At 42.6% G+C, this 22,268-nt stretch overlaps 1 protein-coding gene across 1 annotated transcript in view; it reads right to left on the bottom strand.

Annotated features, from left to right (window-relative positions):
* LOC126109472 (protein timeless homolog) overlaps positions 1 to 22,268 on the bottom strand; it is a 505,261-nt gene that overhangs the window by 48,097 nt on the left and 434,896 nt on the right. Inside the window, exon 16 of the mRNA XM_049914500.1 lies at positions 12,643 to 12,708. Within this exon, the coding sequence (XP_049770457.1) occupies positions 12,643 to 12,708 (66 nt within the window). The remainder of the gene's footprint in view (positions 1 to 12,642; positions 12,709 to 22,268) is intronic.

Here is a 22,268-nt window from a genome sequence, read left to right as displayed (position 1 = left end):
TGTTTGTGAAAATGGAATTTCGTTATTTGCAGTATCCATCTAACTACAGAAATGTCAGCTTTTCTATTGTTTTGGGTCATATGGAAAACAGAAGAATGTCTAGTACAGTCTAGATGAACCGTCGTTCCTGAACAGAATACCTCTGACTTCCATACTACAGCAATACTACATGGCAACAGAATGTTTGCAGCAGCTTTTTCATATGGTCAACTACAGTATGTTTATTGCGACATTCAATGGTATGGAGGAGCGGGTACATTACTTCAAACCGCACATAAGAAGACACTGAAAAGTTATCTAGAATGAAGTACTGCCTGAAAAAAGCTGCAGAAAATACACAGTCACGCCTTGATAAGATTTTAAAATGATGTAAGAATTGACAGCTAGCTTGAGGTGTTCACTAATTTAAAATTGTGAACTCTACAAAACGCAAAAATCTTTGGTATCCTATGACTATAATATGAATGAGTCAGAACTGGAATCATTCAACTTGTACAAATACCTGATGTAACAGTCTGGGTGTATGGCTCAGCCATAGGTAAAGAGGGCAACAGCCTTTGGTTCACTGGTAAAATTCAATCAGTCTACAAAGGACACAATCCTGAAACCCATCCTAAAATATTGCTTGGAAGCATGACTGACCTAGGAAGTCCATTCATTACGTGGCAGTCTCACTTCTTTTCCTAAATGTCCTGCTGTCCTGAAACTTTTCTTGGGAACACTTTTTTGTGGTTCCATTTGGCTAAAATATTTTGTGCTACCGGATGTTTCATTTGTAATTTACTGTGCAAGTATATGTGGTACTAAGTGCTAGTTGCTCAACAACCCTTATTTATTTACTGTTAATGATTTGCATTATTGGTAATATGAATTCATGATGTATTTTTGATTCGTTTTAATAGTAAGAATTTTCATTTCCATTGCACAGTCTGAAGACGTTATAGTGGATACGTGACAATTTTAAATCTATGCAATCACCAGTTTTTTTCAATCTAGGTTCTGGGTTAGTCATTGCCTAGTGTTACTGGCTAAGAAGTAATCATGCAAACTGGTACAAACACAAACAAAGCAACGAGTTAACAGTCATCAAATAAATTAACTGTTGGTAGCAAATATACAAAAATATACCTACATAATCATACACAAACACAAAAATGTAAACTCTACCCATGGATTAGATCTTAGGTCTGTTCCTAATGGCCGACTGTTGCCTACAGGGGAGTATGACGTGTGATCTATGATTATTATCAGCACATCACCAGTCCTTCCAGCTGTTGTTGCCAGCAGAGAATCCTGGTGATAACCCTGCTTCTTTATTCAAGCAGCTTCTCATTTTGCCTCACGAGGACTGAGTGTACCCCGTACCAGATCTTCGCACTTTCCGAAAAGATTGGAGGTGGTACGAGGAATCAACCTGGGTCCTTCCGCAACAAAGACAGTGACGCTAACCATTCAGCTACAGAGGCAGTCGATCATAAAATATTACAATGAAGTACTGGCAATTTAACAAAAATGGATGGGGTAGTCAGTTACAACTGGCAGTATCAAGTAGTGGAGAGTGAATGAAGTCTGTTTACTCAGTAACCACTGAGGAAGGTTCTTGTGCTGCTCCCTGATCTCCAGTATTTGAATCAGAGAGAGTTTATGTGCACTCTACCCAGAGTACAGTATTTCTACGTCTGCTACATCTATATCGACGTCTGCACTGCAGATGTTTATCAACCACAAAGTGTCCATTCCAACAGTAAATTTACTGTCAAGTTGGACAGGGATGGCAACCTTCTGTTCACAGATGTTTTAGTTGAGCGAAAGGCTGGAGGATGGCTCAGAGATTCAGTATACAGGAAACCTATGCCTGCAGACTGGTACTTGAACGTCAGCATTTTTCACCACCCTGTACACAAGAAAGTAGTCCTAAACATGTTAATACACAGTGCAAAGATTATACTTGAACCATGTGTTCTGAGAAAATGGTTACAGCAAGTGAGAAATTGCTGAAACTTACCATTCCGCCGATCAAAGATGCCTTGTGTATTAGTGTAAGAGGCCGAGCCAGTTGCACTCCTTCCATACTCTTCAGCAACTATTAGCAGGATAGGATGTGTCCTGAAGAGATATGGACTGAAACAGTGCTCTGGTTCATCTCCAAGATGTTGTTGTTGTTGTTGTTGTTGTGGTCTTCAGTCCTGAGACTGGTTTGATGCAGCTCTCCATGCTACTCTATCCTGTGCAAGCTTCTTCATCTCCCAGTACTTACTGCAACCTACATCCTACTGAATCTGCTTAATGTATTCATCTCTTGGCCTTCCTCTACGATTTTTACCCTCCACGCTGCCCTCCAATGCTAAATTTGTGATCGCCTGATGCCTCAGAACATGTCCTACCAACCAGTCCCTTCTTCTTGTCAAGTTGTGCCACAAACTCCTCTTCTCCCCAATCCTATTCAGTACCTCCTCATTAGTTATGTGATCTACCCATCTGATCTTCAGCATTCTTCTGTAGCACCACATTTCGAAAGCTTCTATTCTCTTCTTGTCCAAACTATTTATCGTCCACGTTTCACTTCCATACATGGCTACACTCCATGCAAATACTTTCAGAAACGACTTACTGGCACTTAAATCTATACTCGATGTTAACAAATTTCTCTTCTTCAGAAACGCTTTCCTTGCCATTGCTAGTCTACATTTTATATCCTCTCTACTTCGACCGTCATCAGTTATTTTGCTCCCCAAATAGCAAAACTCCTTTATACTTTAAGTGTCTCATTTCCTAATCTAATTCCCTCAGCATCACCCGACTTATTTTGACTACATTCCATTATCCTCATTTTTCTTTTGTTGATGTTCATCTTATATCCTCCTTTCAAGACACTGTCCATTCCATTCAACTGCTCTTCCAAGTCCTTTGCTGTCTCTGACAGAATTACAATGTCATCGGCAAACCTCGAAGTTTTTATTTCTTCTCCATGGATTTTAATACCTACACCAAATTTTTCTTTTGTTTCCTTTACTGCTTGCTCAATATACAGATTGAATAATGCCAGGGAGAGGCTACAACCCTGTACCACTCCCTTCCCAACCACTGCTTCCTTTTCATGTCCCTCGACTCTTATAACTGCCATCTGGTTTCTGTACAAATTGTAAATAGCCTTTCGCTCCCTGTATTTTACCCCTGCCACCTTTAGAATTTGAAAGAGAGTATTCCAGTCAACATTGTCAAAAGCTTTCTCTAAGTCTACAAATGCTAGAAATGTAGGTTTGTCTTTCCTTAATCTATTTTCTTATAGAAGTCGTAGGGTCAGTATTGCCTCACGTGTTCCAACATGTCTGCAGAATCCAAACTGATCTTCGCCGAGGTCGGCTTCTACCAGTTTTTCCATTCGTCTGTAAAGAATTTGTGTTAGTATTTTGCAGCTGTGATTTATTAAACTGATAGTTCGGTAATTTTCACATCTGTCAACACCTGCTTTCTTTGGGATTGGAATAATTATATTCTTCTTGAAGTTGAGGGTATTTCGCCTGTGTCATACATCTTGCTCACCAGATGGTAGAGTTTTGTCAGGACTGGCTCTCCCAAGGCCGTCAGTAGTTCTAATGGAATGTTGTCTACTCCCGGGGCCTTGTTTCAACTCAGGTCTTTCAGTGCTCTGTCAAACTCTTCACACAGTATCGTATCTCCCATTTCATCTTCATCTACATTCTCTTCCATTTCCATAATATTGTCCTCAAGTACATTGCCCTTGTATAGACCCTCTATATACTCCTTCCACCTTTCTGCTTTCCCCTCTTTGCTTAGAATTGGGTTTCCATCTGAGCTCTTGATATTCATACATGTGGTGCTCTTTTCTTCAAAGGTCTCTTTAATTTTCCTGTGGGCTGTATCTATCTCGCCCTAGTGAGATAAGCCTCCACATCCTTACATTTGTCCTCTAGCCATCCCTGCTTAGCCATTTTGCACTTCCTGTCAATCTCATTTTTGAGACGTTTGTATTCCTTTTTGCCTGCTTCATTTACTGCATTTTTATATTTTCTCCTTTCATCAATTAAATTCAATATTTCCTCTGTTACCCAAGGATTTCTACCAGCCCTCGCCTTTTTACCTACTTGATCCTCTGCTGCCTTCACTACTTCGCCCCTCAGTGCTACCCATTCATCTTCTACTGTATTTCTTTCCCCCCTTCCTGTCAATTGTTCCCTTATGCTCTCCCTGAAACTCTGCACAACCTCTGGATTAGTCAGTTTACCCAGGTCCCACCTCCTTAAATTCCCACCTTTTTGCAGTTTCTTCAGTTTTAATCTACAGTTCATAACCAATAGATTGTGGTCAGAGTCCACATCTGCCCCTGGAAATGTCTTACAATTTAAAACCTGGCTCCTAAATCTCTGTCTTACCATTATATAATCTATCTGATACCTTCTAGTATCTTCAGGATTCTTCCGTGTATTCAACCTTCTTTCATGATTCCTGAACCACGTGTTAGCTATGATTAAGTTATGCTCTGTGCAAAATTCTACCAGGCGGCTTCCTCTTTCATTTCTTAACCCCAATCCATATTCACCTACTATGTTTCCTCCTCTCCCTTTTCCTACTCTCGAATTCCAGTCACCCATGACTATTAAATTTTCGTCTCCCTTCACTACCTGAATAATTTCTTTTATCTCATCATACATTTCATCAATTTCTTCATCATCTGCAGAGCTAGTTGGCATATAAACTTGTACTACTGTAGTAGGCATGGGCTTCGTGTCTATCTTGGCCACAATAATGCGTTCACTATGCTGTTTGTAGTAGTTTACCCGCACTCCTATTTTTTTATTCATTATTAAACCTACTCCTACATTACCTCTATTTGATTTTGTATTTATAATCCCGTATTCACCTGACCATAAGTCTTGTTCCTCCTGCCCCCGAACTTCACTAATTCCCATTATATCTAACTTAAACCTATCCATTTCTCTTTTCACATTTTCTAACCTACCTGCCTGATTAAGGGATCTGGCATTCCACGCCCCGATCTGTAGAACGCCAGTTTTCTTTCTCATGATGATGACGTCCTACTGAGTAGTCTCCGCCCGGAGATCCAAATGGGGGACTATTTTACCTCCGGAATATTTTACCTAAGAGGACGCCATCATCATTTATCCGTACAGTAAAGCTGCATGCCCTCGGGAAAAATTACGGCCGTAGTTTCCCCTTGCTTTCAGCCGTTTGCAGTACCAGCACAGTGTAAGGTGTCAGGCAAATCCAACACCTTCCATTAAAACCCTGACATGATAAGCAAATCCAGTAGTATGTCACATAGCTCCGAATAAATCGTGACATTAAATTAACCAAAGTAATACGAGTAACGAGTGAGCAAATGGAATACCACAGACTAACACAAGAATGCCTAAATGCATGTCATACCTTCCCACCGTGAGACAGACGCAGTTCCGAGGGGACAAACGAGAACAGAAGCCGAGAGCAGAACTGTGTTAAGCGAGAAGGCCCTACGATAAGGGACGGACACCCACGTCACCAGCTAACCGCTATGACCACACCACACGCAAGTTTTTAGCGTGAGACTTTTTCGAGTCTTTGTTATGTTAGGACCACTCCCCCAGCCCATGTTAAAAGATAGAGCCCTCCAGAAGAACAGTATAGATCTTACGATAACGCTAAAAGGACCACACCAGCTGCAAGTTCTAGCGTGAGACTTTTTCGCTTCTCTGTTACGTTGCAAACTTTAAAAACATTGCCCCACCACAAAAAGTATAACGTTTCTCATTGGATAGACAGAATTTTTGTAGGCGGAGCTTAAGGTTAACATTGAGACCCTAATTGGTCAGATGAAAACACAGCCCAGATAATTTTTTTTAAACCAATTTCGGTAAATTGTAGTAAGGAGAAGGAGAGAGTTGCTTCCGAGAGGGCGAGCTGGACAGAGCTGCGCTGGCCGCCGCCCCCTGACGAACACCGACAAGGTAATGAACGCACGCGATGCCGCATTTTTGAGCGCATAAGGCTTCCCTCAGAACTGCAGAAGTCTCATCTGTTACAACCCCTTTTTGCGTAATACTAGTGTCGATCGTCAATTAAAGCTCACGGTGTTCACATATGCCACTTGAAGTAAAAATCTGAAACGCGATGATTTTTCTGTTATATAGTTATTGAGAAGCCACATCAGCCACTGTAATTTACGACAAGTTAGATAAGTAATTAAAGATAATAGGGGGTCACTGTACACCATTTTGATAGTTTTCTCTCTTGTGAAACTTAATTTAAACCTAGATTATAGATGTGATATGGCATAGGTCATCCTTCGATCCATTGTAGAACTTGGAAACCCATTCAGGGAATATTCGTTCACATTTTTGTTGAACGCAGTTGGTTTTTACCAGCCTGTATTAAAACATTTCCTTTTATCAATAGTGCAATTTATAAACGATGTTTTGTGAATAGAATAAAATTTCCAATGGTAAACTTAACTGCTTTTTTGACATTATTTTACCAGTTAACTAAAAATAGGAAAGCCTTGAACCCCTTCCACTAAATTTAGTTAGTATTAAGATTCTTTTACAGGGAGTTCAGTGGAGCTGACGGTGAAATCATTAAGTATTTGGTTATATCATCGCTAGTCTCACTGAACTCTTCTGAATTTTACATGTCATGTGTGGTCTGGCGTCTCCTTACCAGCACAGGTCCCAGGTTCAAACTAGTCAATTCCCTAAAAAACACGCTCAGAGCATCGTTGCGCGAAAGTGGTAGGGAGACACGATATAGAACAAACAGACACCACACAGAATGTTTAGAACAGCAAGGCCGTTTTGGTTAGTGTTACAAGGCCAGATCAGTCAATCATCCAGACTGTTGCCCCTGCAACTACTGAAAAGGCTGCTGCCCCTCTTCAGGAACCACACGTTTGTCTGGCCTCTCAACACATACCCCTCTGTTGTGGTTGCACCTACGGTACGGCTATCTGTCTCGCTGAGGCACACAAGTCTCCCCACCAACGGCTAGGGCCATGGTTCATGGGGGGAGGTCTCCAAGATAAGAGATACATTAAACTCTGTTAAACACAACGTAGGTTTTCCAGTTCCTGATGTGTATGACATCACCTGTGAATGCCATGGCATTTACATAGGTCAAACCATTCACACTACGGCCAGGAGTTGTGAAGAGTACTCACAACATATCTAACAAAGGGAATTTGAGAAGTCAACTGTGACAGAACACGGGCATAAAATACAAATTGGAAAGACGACAGTTTTGGCCCAAACACCATTGTACTGGGATTCTGTTATCAAAGAAGTAGCGGAAATTACAACCAACAGTAACAATGTTAACTGAGACAATGGGTACACACTTAGTAGGGCATGGTGGTGGGCTGTGAACATTGAGCGAAAGCAAAGACGTAAGCTAGATGCTTCTACAGACACGGGAGCGGCAGTTTCAAACTTGGCACTTCACGTGACATGACGTCGCTCTGTCGCACAGCGGGACGGCGTCGCTGAGCTGCCTAACTACCCTCCACGCATGCCCCACTCCATCCCTGTCTGAAAAGTTCCAGGCGACGCCATTACCTCTGTGTAAGCAGAATATTGTGCCAGTCCCGGCAGTCAGTGTTTTTAACTCCTGATGATGGTGGAGACAGCTACCAAAATCCCTAGTGTTTTATTCAAAATGATGCAACTTGTAAACCGAGAAGGTTTAATCAAAGTATACCACTGTGAACGACTCTGAGGACATCTACATATATGCTCCAGAAGCCAACATATGGTACATGGCGGAGGGTAACTTGTACTATTTTCCTCTCTTCCATCCTCGAAAATGGAGCAAGGGCGAAAACGACTGTCTATGCACCTCTGTATGACTCCTAATTCCTCTTACCTTGTCTTCACGGTCCTTACACCAGATGTACAGCGTGAGCACAAAGTCTTGCCCTGATTATAACAATTTATTACAGAATAACCGTTTGACATAATAATTTACATTTAATGTCATTACATAGATTAGTGTTACTAATTTCTTTTAAAGACCACTTACTTTAGTAAATCTCAATGTGTGCTCCCTTGGTAGCTCGGGGAATGTCGAGGCGGTATTCCAGTTCCCACCAGGTGTTTCGTAACTTGTGTTCTGTCACAGTACCCACATCAGCTTGTATCCTAGGCTTCAGTTTGTCGACGTCAGCAACTGGTGTGATGAAGACTCAGTCCTTTATATAGCCCCAGAAAAAACGTCAAGGGGCGTAATGTCTGGAGAAGGGAGTAATGTCCGGATCAGTGGATTGGAAGGAACAGTCCAACACCCTGGCCACTCCACTCTCCAGACATTACGCCCCTTGACTTTTTTTCTGGGGCTATATCAAGGACAGAGTCTTCGTCACACCAGTTGCTGATGTCGATGAACTGAAGGCTAGGATACAAGCTGATGTGGGTACTGTGACAGAACACATGTTACAAAACACCTGGCGGGAACTGGAATACCACCTCGACATCTCCAAGCTATCAAGGGACTAACGTATGTGGTCTTAAAAAAAAAAAAAAAAAAATTATTATGTCAAACAGTTATTCTGTTATCAATTTTTATAATCAGGGCAAGACTTTGTGCTCACTCTGTATGTGGGTGACAGTAGGATCATTTGGCAATCTGTTCCAAATGCTGGGTCTCTAAACTTTCTCAATAATGTTTTGTGGGAAGACTTTTCTTTTCTTCGCGGGATTCCAATTTGAGTTCATGGAGCATTTCTATAATACTTGCATGTTGATCAAACCTACCAGTAACAAATCTAGCAGCACGCCTCTGCATTGCTTCAGTGCCTTCTTTTAATCTGATCTGGTAGGTGTCCCAAACATTTAAGCAGTACTCAAAATGAGACAAAGTGTTCTGAGCCCAGCCTACTTTATAGATGAGCTACACTTTCCAATAATTCTCTCCATAAATTAAATTGTACCATTCACCTTTCCCAATTGATATCGTTCCGTTACATATTGTTTTGCAATGTTATACCTACATACTTAATCGACACAGCTGTTTCAAGTAGCACACCACTGATTTGAACATTATAAGATTCTAGAATGAAATTTTCACTCTACAGCGGAGTGTGCGCTAATATGAAACTTCCTGGCAGATTAACACTGTGTGCCGGACCGAGACTCGAACTCGGGACCTTTGCCTTTCGCGGGCAAGTGCTCTACCGACTGAGCTACCCAAGCATGACTCACGCCCTGTTCTCACAGCTTTACTTCTGCCAGTACCTCGTTTCCTACCTTCCAAACTTTACAGAAGCTCTCCTGCCTTCCAAACTTTACAGAAGCTCTCCTGCGAACCTTGCAGTTCTGCAAGGTTCGCAGGAGAGCTTCTGTAAAGTTTGGAAGGTAGGAGATGAGGTACTGGCACAAGTAAAGCTGTGAGGACGGGGCGTGAGTCGTGCTTGGGTAGCTCAGTCGGTAGAACACTTGCCCGCGAAAGCAAAGGTCCCCGAGTTTGAGTCTCGGTCCGGCACACAGTTTTAATCTGCCAGGAAGTTTCATTATAAGATTGTTTTACTCACTCATTTAATTAAGTTACATTTTACGACATTTAGAGCAAGCTGCTACTCATCACACCAAACAGAAATACTATCCTAATTATGTTGTATACTGAAACAGTCACACAAATATGAAACTTTTCTGTACACTACAGCACCTTCATCAGAAACAGTCACAGCTCATCATATTCATCAGATCACTTATGTCTACAGAGAACAAGAGTGATCTTATTACACATCTGTGGGGCACTTCTGACACCATCTCTGCCTTCAATGAACATTTGCCAAGTCTTAACAGAACTGTGTCTGAATTCCAGACTCACGGAACAGCTCAGGGGCAGGAAGCTGCAGTTGCTACGCAGCTGAGCATAGCATTGTCTGGACATCAGACACATTTATGTAGCAGATGTACAAATACTGCATTTTGGGTACAAAGGACAGAAATTGTGTCTGCCTGAAATACTACATATCAAGGAGCATCACAAGAACCATCCTGAACAGCTGCTGCATGGACAACCAGACTCCATTTACTCTGAACTCTTTGATAACGCCGAACTTGAGAAATTACTCATTCATCCGTGTTATGTTGTTCCCTACTATAAATGGATTTGAATGTATTATTTTCTAGCTTATCAGTTGATAAGTTTGAGCGCTGTAAATTCTTTCCTTTGTTTATGTTGGTCAGTAAAGCTAGATAACAGGCTAATAACTCAAAATCTAGGTTGCAAAAATAATAAATAATTACTGAAACAGTGGCAAAAGACATTTTCCTCCTCTCTGGTGGTCAGTTATTTTCATATTCCATGTATCAACAACATATTTCCCCACAGCGCAACTGTTTCACAAATAAAGTACATTTTTTTCCCCATAGCACAACTATTTCACAAATAAAATATATTTTTTCAGTGAATATATATATATCAATTTGCTGAGCATTTAAAATGAGTGGTTTGTACTTCTACTTTCACTGTGCTTAATCCAAGAACAATTGACACTTTAAATACACATAATACTTAAACACATCTACATACAAAGATTATTTTCTGTTTGTTTTTTATTATTGTTTTTGTCATGTATCACCTGCTTTAATTCACCACGGAAGAAACCAAATGTTTCTGTGGCTCTATAATTTGTCCCATTCTGTGCCGAAGTCATTTTATTTGTTAATAGTGGAGATCAGTCTTACTTCTAATGCTGTACTTATGAATGCTCTTGTTGCTTTCAAATTATGATTAGTTGTCACTGTGGAATATTCATAATGGGGTTAAATGTATTGTGGCGTTATTGTTAGTATGACAACTATTTTAAAACATGTACACACAAATGCTGAGTGGGTGCATCACTGGATGGTTCTATGCAAATAACATGTTAAATTCTAGCTACAGTATTGACTTGCAACATTACCCCATTTCATTATTAACACTTGTAAATACACAAAGCAAAGCAACTTTCTTCCATAATACACAGTGACAATTTCATTTGCTATTACTACTGCTGGTGTATGTCTACTGGACTTAATCATAATATCTGCATCACTAGCAATAAACGAGGGTCACTCCAAAAGAAATGCACACTATTTTTTAAAAATCCATCTTTTATTCTACATGTTTTTTACAGTGTGTAGATACATCCTTTAGGAACAATATTTTGCTTTCTCCACATAATCTGCATCCCTCTCAACTGCCTTACGCCATCTTGGAACCAGCGTCTGTATACCCGCATGGTAAAATTCTGGACCAACCTATTGGAGCCACTGTTTGGCAGCGTGCACAAGGGAGTCGTCATCTTCAAACCTTGTTCCACGAAGAGAGTCTTTCAGTTTCCCAAAGAGATGATAGTCACATGGAGCCAGGTCAGGACTGTAAGGCGGATGTTTCAGTGTTGTTCATCCGAGTTTTGTTATCGCTTCCACGGTTTTTTGACTCACATGTGGACGTGCATTGCCGTGCAACAGCAAAACATCCTGCTTTTGCCGATGTGGTCGAACACGACTCAGTCGAGCTTGAAGTTTCTTCAGTGTCGTCACATATGCATCAGAATTTATGGTGGCTCCACTTGGCACGATGTCCATAAGCAAGAGCCCTTTGGAATCGAAAAACACCGTAGCCATAACTTTTCCAGCAGAAGGTGTGGTTTTGAATTTTTTTTTCTCGGGTTTATTTGCATGATGCCACTCCATTGATTGCCTCTTCGTCTCTGGTGAAAAATGATGGAGCCATGTTTCATCACCTGTCACAATTCTTCCAAGAAATTCATCTCCACTGTTCTCGTACTGTTCCAAGAGTTCGCTGCATACCGTTTTTCTTGTTTCTTTGTGAGCCACTGTCATCATCCTGGGAACCCACCTGGCACAAACCTTTTTTAACGCCAACACTTTCAGTATTCTGCAAACACTTCCTTCCCCTATCCCAACGTAGCGCGACAATTGGTTCATTGTGATGCGTCTGTCAGCAGTCACCAATTCGTTAACACTCTGCACATTGTCTGGAGTGTGTGCAGTACGAGGCCTGCCGCTGCGAGAACAGTCCTCAATATTGCCGTGCCCGCTATCATCACGTAACCTGCTTGCCCACCGACTAACTGTACTGCGATCGACAGCAGCATCTCCGTACACCTTTTTCGACCTCTTGCGGCTGTTTCCCACTGTCTCGTTTTCACACCTCAGGAATTCTATGACAGCACGTTGTTTCTGACGAACGTCAAGTGTAGCAGCCATCCTGAAGACATGCTGTGACGGCGCCACTCACGGGAACAGGTTGAACTAAGTTTGAAAACAAGCGGGAGGGATGTGTCTACACACTGTAAAACATTCACGCATGCAGAATGAAAACTGTATTTTTACAAAAATAATGTGCATTTCTTTTGGAGTGACCCTCGTGAAACATTTTAAATTCACCAGTGAAGTGAGACGCAGTTGAAACAACTGTTTTGTATGAAAAATAGAACATTTATAAAGAGTAACCTAAATGTAGTCAACTAAATTTTAATTTGTGTTAAAATGTGCTAGCCAATGACAATTCATTTATAACGTAAAAGGGACCAAAAATGGCAGGCAAGTCAATGAGTAAACAATGTGTGGCGTATCAAATAATGGTCACGCAGAGTGACAGAAAAATTTCACACCGCCTTACCTTCTTCATCGTCAGCGTCTTCATTTTGCTCCGGCTGTTGCTCGCTAGCTGGCTCTTCGAGCGGCTCTGCAACACACAAATTGCAGCAGTTTGTAGATGTCTGTCTGTTTGATATATGCAGAAAATGTCGTACGTATGTTAATTCAGGAAGTTTTATAATGGCGAAGTAAGCAGATATTATAGTGTTACAGAGGCCCTATTACAATGACAAAGTAATTTCTGCAAGCAATTAAGTCGCGAGTTGAAAAACTTTTGTGCGGCCGCAAATGCCTAATGTGTGACTAATTAGCTTCACAGTGCTGGCACAGATGCAGAACCGCACATGGCACACAAAGTAATTAATGAACGTGTACATCTCTGCAATCTGGTGTAACTGCTGCTCTTCCGCTACCCAGTTGCTTTGGATAGTGGCAATTAATGTGATAAAAAGCAGATAAATTACATCCACATATCAAATATACGTATACGCTTCAAAAGACCTAAACAGAATGAGGTCATTAGAGCTTCATTACAGAGTGACAGCACATAAGAAGTGGTTCGTTACCGATAGAGCAGACATGTACAAATGATTGAAGCGATTTCATAAATTCACTGTAGCTCCATTCATTGACATATGGTCACGACACACTACAGATATGTAGAAAAACTCATAAAGTTTTGTTCGGCTGAAGCCGCACTTCAGGTTTCTGTCGTCAGAGCGCTCCAGAGCGCAGTGAGACAAAATGGCGACAGGAGCCGAGAAAGCGTATGTCGTGCTTGAAATGCACTCACATCAGTCAGTCATAACAGTGCAACGACACTTCAGGACGAAGTTCAACAAAGATCCACCAACTGCTAACTCCATTCGGCGATGGTATGCGCAGTTTAAAGCTTCTGGATGCCTCTGTAAGGGGAAATCAACGGGTCGGCCTGCAGTGAGCGAAGAAACGGTTGAACGCGTGCGGGCAAGTTTCACGCGTAGCCCGCGGAAAATTGGCTCATGCCACAACTGGAGACCGACAGCGGCGACTTCATCTTTCGACAGGATGGTGCTCCACCGCACTTCCATCATGATATTCGGCATTTCTTAAACAGGAGATTGGAAAACCGATGGATCGGTCGTGGTGGAGATCATGATCAGCAATTCATGTCATGGCCTCCACGCTCTCCCGACTTAACCCCATGCGATTTCTTTCTGTGGGGTTATCTGAAAGATTCAGTGTTTAAACCTACTCTACCAAGAATCGTGCCAGAACTGCGAGCTCGCATCAACGATGCTTTCGAACTCATTGATGGGGACATGCTGCGCCGAGTATGGGAGGAACTTGATTATCGGCTTGATGTCTGCCGAATCACTAAAGGCGCACATATCGAACATTTGTGAATGCCTAAAAAAACTTTTTGAGTTTTTGTATGTGTGTGCAAAGCATTTTGAAAATATCTCAAATAATAAAGTTATTGTAGAGCTGTGAAATCGCTTCAATCATTTGTAATAACCCTGTATATATGCAACATTCTGAATGACACTAAACTCTGCCAGACAGACACAATAAGCCGTAATTAGTTAGCTATTAATATAAGACATACAGGGCGACTCTTATTAACGTTTAAAAACCTCCGAAGAGACGTAGATGACGCTGAGACCAGTAATGTAGTACGAAACACATGGTGTCGCAAATGTTGGAAAATGTCCCAAAAGCGCATTCAGAGAACAGTTTCATATCATGCCTGCAGTTCGTGTTCCTGATCGAAACTAGATTGTCATCTCGGTGAATACGTTTACGGATACTGGTAGTGTGCGGAAAGCGAGACCACGACCGTCAAGAGCCACCGAAATACGTCGAGAAAGTTAAGGCTGCGGTCTGCACGCAAACATGCAGCTGCTCTTGCAGTTTCCTGATCTTACAGAGAGACGAATTTTTCACAAAGACTTGGAATTTTCTCCTCAACTGACGATGGTGCACACATTTAATCTACGGGATTTTGCTTCACAAAAGATTCGATGAAGCCTTGATCGAAAACCTGCCTCGTGACACTCTTGTGTTCTTTAGCGGCGAGGTACATTTTCATTTGAATAAAAATCTCTCGGTGTACATGCCGCGTCAAATCAGGATAAAACTCCAAGCTTTCGACCACTACCTGCATGGTCGTCACCAGGGCTAAAACTGACTGTCGTGAACTAGCGAGGTTCCCACTTTTATATGCAAAGGACGGCTTCTGATTGGCTGGAATACGTCACAGCAACAGCGATATGGCGCGTAGTGAAGTGGTGCCCAGAGAAAAACTTCCCGCACTTTACCTCCTGATTCAAGGGATGGCGCTGCAAGCAACGCGGGATAGAAACTACATCTATGGAAGTAGAGGGCACCACTTCACTACGCGCCATATCGCTGTTGCTATGACGTATTCCAGCCAATCAGAAGCCGTCCTTTGCATATAAAAGTGGGAACCTCGCTAGTTCACGACAGTCAGTTTTAGCCCTGATGACGACCATGCAGGTAGTGGTCGAAAGCTTGGAGTTTTATCCTGATTTGACGCGGCATGTACACCGAGAGATTTTTATTCAAGAAATACGTCGCGAAAGACTCCGTAGCCGTACATTTTCATTTGTCTGGGCGCGTGAATAATCAAACAGTGCGATACTAGAGCGGTACGAACCCCGAAGAACTTCACGAGCAAAACGTGCGATTGTTTGGTGTGTATTATCCAAAACTGGCCTTACTGGCCTGTGATTATTTGAAGAGGCAGCTGAGGGTTACTTTGTTATGCCCAGATGACGACTGTGTAGTTTTTCTTCCCGAACTTTGAGAAATGAATGTGGGGGGAAGTCTGGTTCCAACAAGACAGCGACGCGACTGACACGGCACGCACGGCAATGAAACTTCTGAAATTTTCCAAAAGGTGGGTGACAACAGCCGTAAAGTATCGCCGCGTGGTAGCCGCGCGGTCTGGGGCGACTTGAAACGGTCCGCGCGGCTCCCCGCGTCGAAGGTTCGAGTCTTCTCTGGGGCATGGGTGTGTGTGTTGTCCTCAGCGTAAGTTAGACTAAGTAGTGCGCAAGCTTAGGGACCAGTGAGTTCAGCAGTTTGGTCCCATAAGACCTTACTGCAAATTTCCTTTTTCCGTAAAGTATTTTATAAAAAAAATTTAACCACCGCCAACGGCCTTGCAGCAGTGCTAACACCGGTTCCCGTCAGGTCACCGAAGTTAAGCGCTGTCGGGCTGGGCTAGCACTTGGACGGGTGACCATCCGGTCTGCCGAGCGCTGTTGGCAAGCGGGGTGCACTCAGGCAAACTGAGGATCTCGGAAACTGACATACGGACGGGAGAGCGGTGTGCTCACCACATGCCCCTCCATATCCGCATCAAATGGCTCTCAGCACTACGGAACTTAACACTTGCAGTCCCCTAGAACTTAGAACAAACCTAACTAACCTAAGGACATCACACACATCCATGCCCGAGGCAGGATTCGAACCTGCGACCGTAGCGGTCACGCGGTTCCAGACTGTAGCGCCTAGAACCGCTCGGCCACAGCAGCCGGCCATATCCGCATTCAGTGATGCATATGGTCTGAGGATGACATGGCGGTCGGTCGGTGGGTTGGGCCTTCATGGCCTGTTCGGGAGGAGTTTAGTTTTTTTTATTGTAACCATCAGCTGTTTACTTGTTTCATTAGTCATCTACCAGTTTTGGTTGTTAACCATCATCCAAGATGTAGTCTACAACAGATTACTCAACTAATCTGCTTTTAACTTACCTGTTGTACCCTACATCCCAGATGATTAATGAGACACACAGCTGATGGTTAAAGTGCATTTATATATATATGAGTCAATGATGCTCTTGCGCGAACACTTCCTTTACCGTCTCATCTCTTTGAGGGGCGATCTTCAGTGACCAGCACGCTCGCCAGATTTAGCCCCCTGTGACTTTTTCTTGTGAGGCTACCTTTAATCCTCGGCGTATATCAATCGTCCACGAACTTGGGTGCCCTGCTATTGCCACTACAGACGGAGACATGCTGGACAAAGTAGATCGAAACTTTCCATTTTACACTCAAAATGCATTGAACAGAACGGAGGCCACCTACAAGATATCATTTTCAAAACCTAATGAAAACTTTTAATGTACTTCCATGCAGAGAAAAGAGAATTAAATTGATATCTCCAATACTTTCTCTTCTATGATTATTTTTAACACACGGAAATTCTCGCGCCGCACACTGTCAGCAAGTAACTGCCATATTCTTGCACCACAGGGGTAGAGAAAGTTCTCCATAATATGGCATATGTGACTCTGCAATGGCTCTATATTTATGTCACAAGAGGCAAACAAGGACGTAAAAAAACTCACTAAAAAGTTAGTCTGAGAGGGTTTCGAAAACAGCTGACTATGGCTGTCGTACAATAAAGAGAATAAAGAAAAATGGGGGAGGGGGGCAAAAATGTAGTAACAAAAACTTCCCGAGCCTTTATTACGCCGTCGATGAATAACAAAATTTTATATTTATGTACTACTGACGAAGAGGTTGTCCTTGGGAATGACACCTAATTTCCATGTCACTCATTTTTTATTTTACATTGCCAGTATCGCAGTAAATCATGTGGCACGCTACGAGTTGCTGTCACGCTTTCGTATGAAGCAGCTGCAAAACAACTGGAATTCACGATATCCTGTTTTATGGCGCTATACGATAAGTTCGTTGATTTGAAAAAAAAAAAAAAAAAAAGTGTATGGGGCCTGAAGATGGCAAAATGAATTGCCGAAACTGATTGCTTTCAGAATAAAATAATATATCTGAAAGTGTACGGCTATTGGTAAAGTTTATTCACATTGAAAACTACATACTGTGTGTTGTGTACATAGTTCCTCGTAGTCAGCGCGTACACAACTTTCCCACTAGAGCGCACCCCGCTAAGCACAACAGCGCAGGCGCAGCGCTCGTCCATCTCCGCACTACGAGATGGCGCTGCCATAGAGACGGACCAAATTCTGCTTCCGCCGATCCACGTATTAATATGTAACGCAGCCAACGAGATTGCTGCTAACGTAGAACTTTTTCTCCTCGCGGATCACACTCGCGCAGTGATACATGAATGCGCTAGGTATTATAACGAGTGTACAGACCTCCGATTAGTCAGTCTGCATTTGTCCACACCAATCTGTACCAGTCTGCATTTGTCTGCAACAGTCTGTACGAGTTCTACATTTGTCTGTATCAGTCTGCGGTCAAGTTTCAGTCTGCACCTAATAAGATTATCATATTCCTGTACATAGCCATTAAGATAAATGTATAGACACTTTTGTCAAGTATCAGATATATATGTGAGATTAAGATTAACGTACCAATACCAAAGGAACTTCAGATTGCCAATTGTAAATAGCATCCAGAACCAAGTTAAGTAATTTTTATAATAAATGTGTGTGAAAATTAATCAAGTTCTGTTTAAAGTTGGTCACCGTCAATCTGCTACTCTAAGCGTGCAAGTGGCATTTCTATCGTCTGACCTAATGGCAGAAGATAAACATGCCACGATAAGACCACGAGACATATTGCTGACACTCGCCTACTTCGTTAGAGCGACAAGTCAAATAATCTGATAGTGTGTGTACCAAAGGACTTACAGTACGCACACCACACTGTGGTTCATAGGATAAAGATGCTTTGTAACAAGAAGGAGAAGGAGAAGAAGAAGAAGAAGAAGAAGTGAGCTACTTACTAAGAAACATGTCTGACAAAACAGACACCACTTGCAATGAAGCAGTCGAACGGTTCTCTAGCATGGTAGCCTTAACCACCCCGGCCATCCGGGCACCCTTTCCGTCAGACTCAAATTCCCAGGTTCCCTCTCGCCGCACCTTAACGACCCCCGCCCCCTACTCGCAGATTTCTAATTTCCGAAGGACTTCGGACGTTAGTTGTGCATCCACACTGATGCTTTTTCATCAAACTCCCGCCGCACCCATAGAATTATAGATAAGAATGCTGTCCGTTCTGTCGGACATGTCTTCTGCTATCTTTCAATCAATAAAATGGCGTGAAAGCTAGGAGTCTCGAAAATGGCCACTCATTCTAGTCTGTAGGCCTGTGTTCGCAGTCGCAGTGTTAAATGAAACACTGATGATAATGAACACACACACAAATTGCGACCTCAAAGCTGTGAGAGTTTGTTGCTGTGATAATTCTCATGTCACTTGTTAAGTGTTGCATTAATTCATGCGCTAGTCAGGCGTCTGACGCTGTTTTATCCACGATAATTCGATTCTTTAAAGACTCTGATGCAGAAGGTTGCTGATATTTTATTGTATCGGGTTGGTGCGTAAGTTCGTAGCGTTTTTCCATAGGTTTAATTAACACAACAGATACACATAAGACATACCTTAGTCATCATAATGCATTCTCCTTGTATTTACAACAGTGTTTTAGACTTCGCAGTTGTAGAAATCACGTATGGTTTTGAAGGCGAAAAGCTCATGGCGCGATATACCCAGCACAATTTCAACCGGAAAGGAAGCTCCTTAGAGATTGTTCGACAGAGCGGAAAAGTTGAAACTGAGGGCGCCAGATCAGGTGAACTCAACTCCTGTATAGAGTCTTTTGTAAGTCTAACAGAATGCGGAAGGGCTTTATCGTGGAGTAGTATCTCTTCACGCAGCCTTTTTGTTTGTTGTTCTTGGACTGGGTCTGCAATACGCCTCAGTTGTTGACAATAAATGTCAGCAGTTCAAAAATGCTTCAAATGGCTCTGAGCACTATGGGACTTAACATCTGAGGTCATCAGTCCCCTAGAACTTAGAACTACTTAAACCTAACTAACCTAAGGACATCACACACGTCCATGCCCGAGGCAGGATTCGAACCTGCGACCGTAGCAACAGCGCGGTTCCGGACTGAAGCGCCTAGAACCGCTCGGTCACATCGGCCGGCTGTCAGCAGTGATGGTTAAATCTCGGGGAAGCAATTGGTAGCACACCATACACCGCCGCTATTTCCCCCAGATGCGTAACATTATCTTTTGTGGATGCGCGCAGGTCTTTGACGGGGAGTTGCTTCTATGTTATGGGATCAACAATTCCTTTCCAACGTTAGCATAACGACACCATTTATTGTTACCAATAACGATACAGGAGAGGAATCATCGACGCTGTTTAAACTCCAACTGATGACCAGCAAGCACGTCCACCCGCTGATTTTTGTGATTTTGACTTACAGCAACGGTAAGAATACATATCCGATTTTTGAACTTTCCCCATTTCATCTAAATGTCGCACAATGGTGGAACGACCACGATTCATCAGATTTGCCAGTTCTCGAGTACAATGACGTGGCTCATTGTGGGTCAATGTGTTTCAGCGTGCTTCACCCAACTCCTGAATGTGAAGAGTCACTAACGTCAAAACGATCCTCAAAACGACAAAACCAGTTTCTAGCCGTGCTCTCTCCAGTGGCACTATCCCCACACACGGCGCAAATGTGGCTGCAGTCGCCCCTCTACTGAACTAAAACAGAAGAATGTGTCGGTAGTGATCTGGTTTCTCCACTTGGCAATCCATTTTCTCGCGTTCACAGCCCCACTCACTATCTCCACATGACAATATGTGAACACAAACAGAAACAGTTAACTACAAATAAAACACGACAATGGATAAATAAACCCATAGCAAACGGAATACCAACACAGAAAACAAAAACGCCACGAACTTACGCACGAACAAAACATTTGTTATTGTTACATTACAGTTCCACATAATTTATGGTTTTTGTCGTGGAAAGGCGTCTGAGACAGGCTAAAAACGAGGGGTACAGAAAAACGGGAACATTTGCACATTCCAATAAAACTAGAAGTGATGAAGGAAAGAAATTGCATTCATGGTTCAAATGGTTCTGAACACCTGAGGTCATCAGTCCCCTAGACTTAGAACTACTTAAACCTAACTAACCTAAGCACATCACACACATCCATGCCCGAGGCAGGATTCGAACCTGCGACCGTAGCAGTCGCGCGGTTCCGGACTGAAGCGCCTAGAACCGCTCGGCCACAGAGGTCGGCCCATGCGACGAAACACCGCAGCAACTGCCTCTTTACTAGCGTGTACAGGGCGCTCATGAACGTCATTAGGATCTGTGTTTGCCCAGTGACGGTAGTTCTGTTTATTCACATTACCTGTGAGATGAAAATGTGCCTCATCGGCATCCACAACTTGTTTAGAAATTCGTCGTCATTGTTTATTTTCGTTACAATTTGTTGACAGAATCGTTGCACCATCTGTAATTGGTACGGACGAAATTTTAAATCAAGATGAAGAATTCTGCGAACACTCTCACGGGACATTCCAATCACTGCTGCTTGCTTACGAATAGATCGCCGTGGTATCCGTTAGACACACTCGCGTACAACATCAATGTTCGCTGGAGAACGCGCACTTCTTGGTCGTCCTGTTGGTTTTTTCTTGAGGGCAGATCCAGTCTTTTCAAAGTTATTAATCCAACATTTTATCGCGGGATTCGACGGAACGGCATCATGACGTCCTAAATTATAAAAACGTCGAAACCCTCTCTGTGCCGCTACGAAACTATTATTGGTTTTATAAAACATTTTTATGGCTAACGCACGCTGTTGTCCGTTAGACTGATGCATGAATACCGAAATGACGGACTGTTTACTCGCTGTCACGAACGCCCAGTGTTTCCCATGGCTGCCACTACTCATTTCAAACATTCCCGTTACTCTGTGTCACCTTGTATTTTGAGGGAATAGAAAGAATAGGCTGTGGCATCCCCCCCCCCCACCCCACCCAACTGATTACTGTATTCAATGAACTGTGGATGAAGCCCGACCAACAGGCATTACATGTATTGGTCAGAAATGATAGTGCCTTGAGGATGGCTAGTTTCTAGCTGAAATCTAGATCTGCCAATAAAATTTCAAAAGGACGACTGATAGCTGAAATCTATTATTTACAAGTAATTAGGATTTGTGTTCGTCTACAAACGGTAGGTCTGTTTATTCACATAACCTGCGAGACGAAAATGTGCCTCATCTGACATCCACAAATTGTTTAGAAATAAATCGTCATTGTTTATTTTTGTTACCATTTGTTGACAGATGAAATTTAAAATGAAGATGAAGAATTCTGCGAACACTCTCCGGGGACATTCCAATCACTGCTGCTTGCTTATGAATTGAACGCCGTGGGATCCGTTAGACAGACTCGCGTACAACATCAATGTTCGCTGGAGAACGCACACTTCTTGGTCATCCTGTTGGTTTTTTCTTGAGGGCAGATCCCGTCTCTTCAAAGTTATTAATCCAACATTTTATCGCGTGTTTCGACGGAACGGCATCATGACGTCCTAAATTATAAAAACGTCGAAACCCCCTCTCCGCCGCTAACAAACTATTATTGTGTTTATAAATCGCTCTGAGCTCTATGGGACTTAACATCTGAGGTCATCAGTTTTGTGTTGGCAGAACAGCCAACACCGTGTTACGAGTGGAGGCCGAAATGCACGCGTTTTAGCTCACGCAGGCTGGCGTGGTGAGGGAAGAACTATACTGACGTGAGGTCTGCAACATGACAAGGAACGAGAATTCAGAAAGCGGACGTGATTAGTTTGATACTTAACTTTAATCCATTAATGA

This window comes from Schistocerca cancellata, chromosome 12 (genome assembly GCF_023864275.1).
Source record: "Schistocerca cancellata isolate TAMUIC-IGC-003103 chromosome 12, iqSchCanc2.1, whole genome shotgun sequence".
NCBI classification, from domain to species: Eukaryota; Metazoa; Arthropoda; class Insecta; order Orthoptera; family Acrididae; genus Schistocerca; species Schistocerca cancellata.
This window is presented reverse-complemented; position numbering and strand designations above follow the sequence as displayed.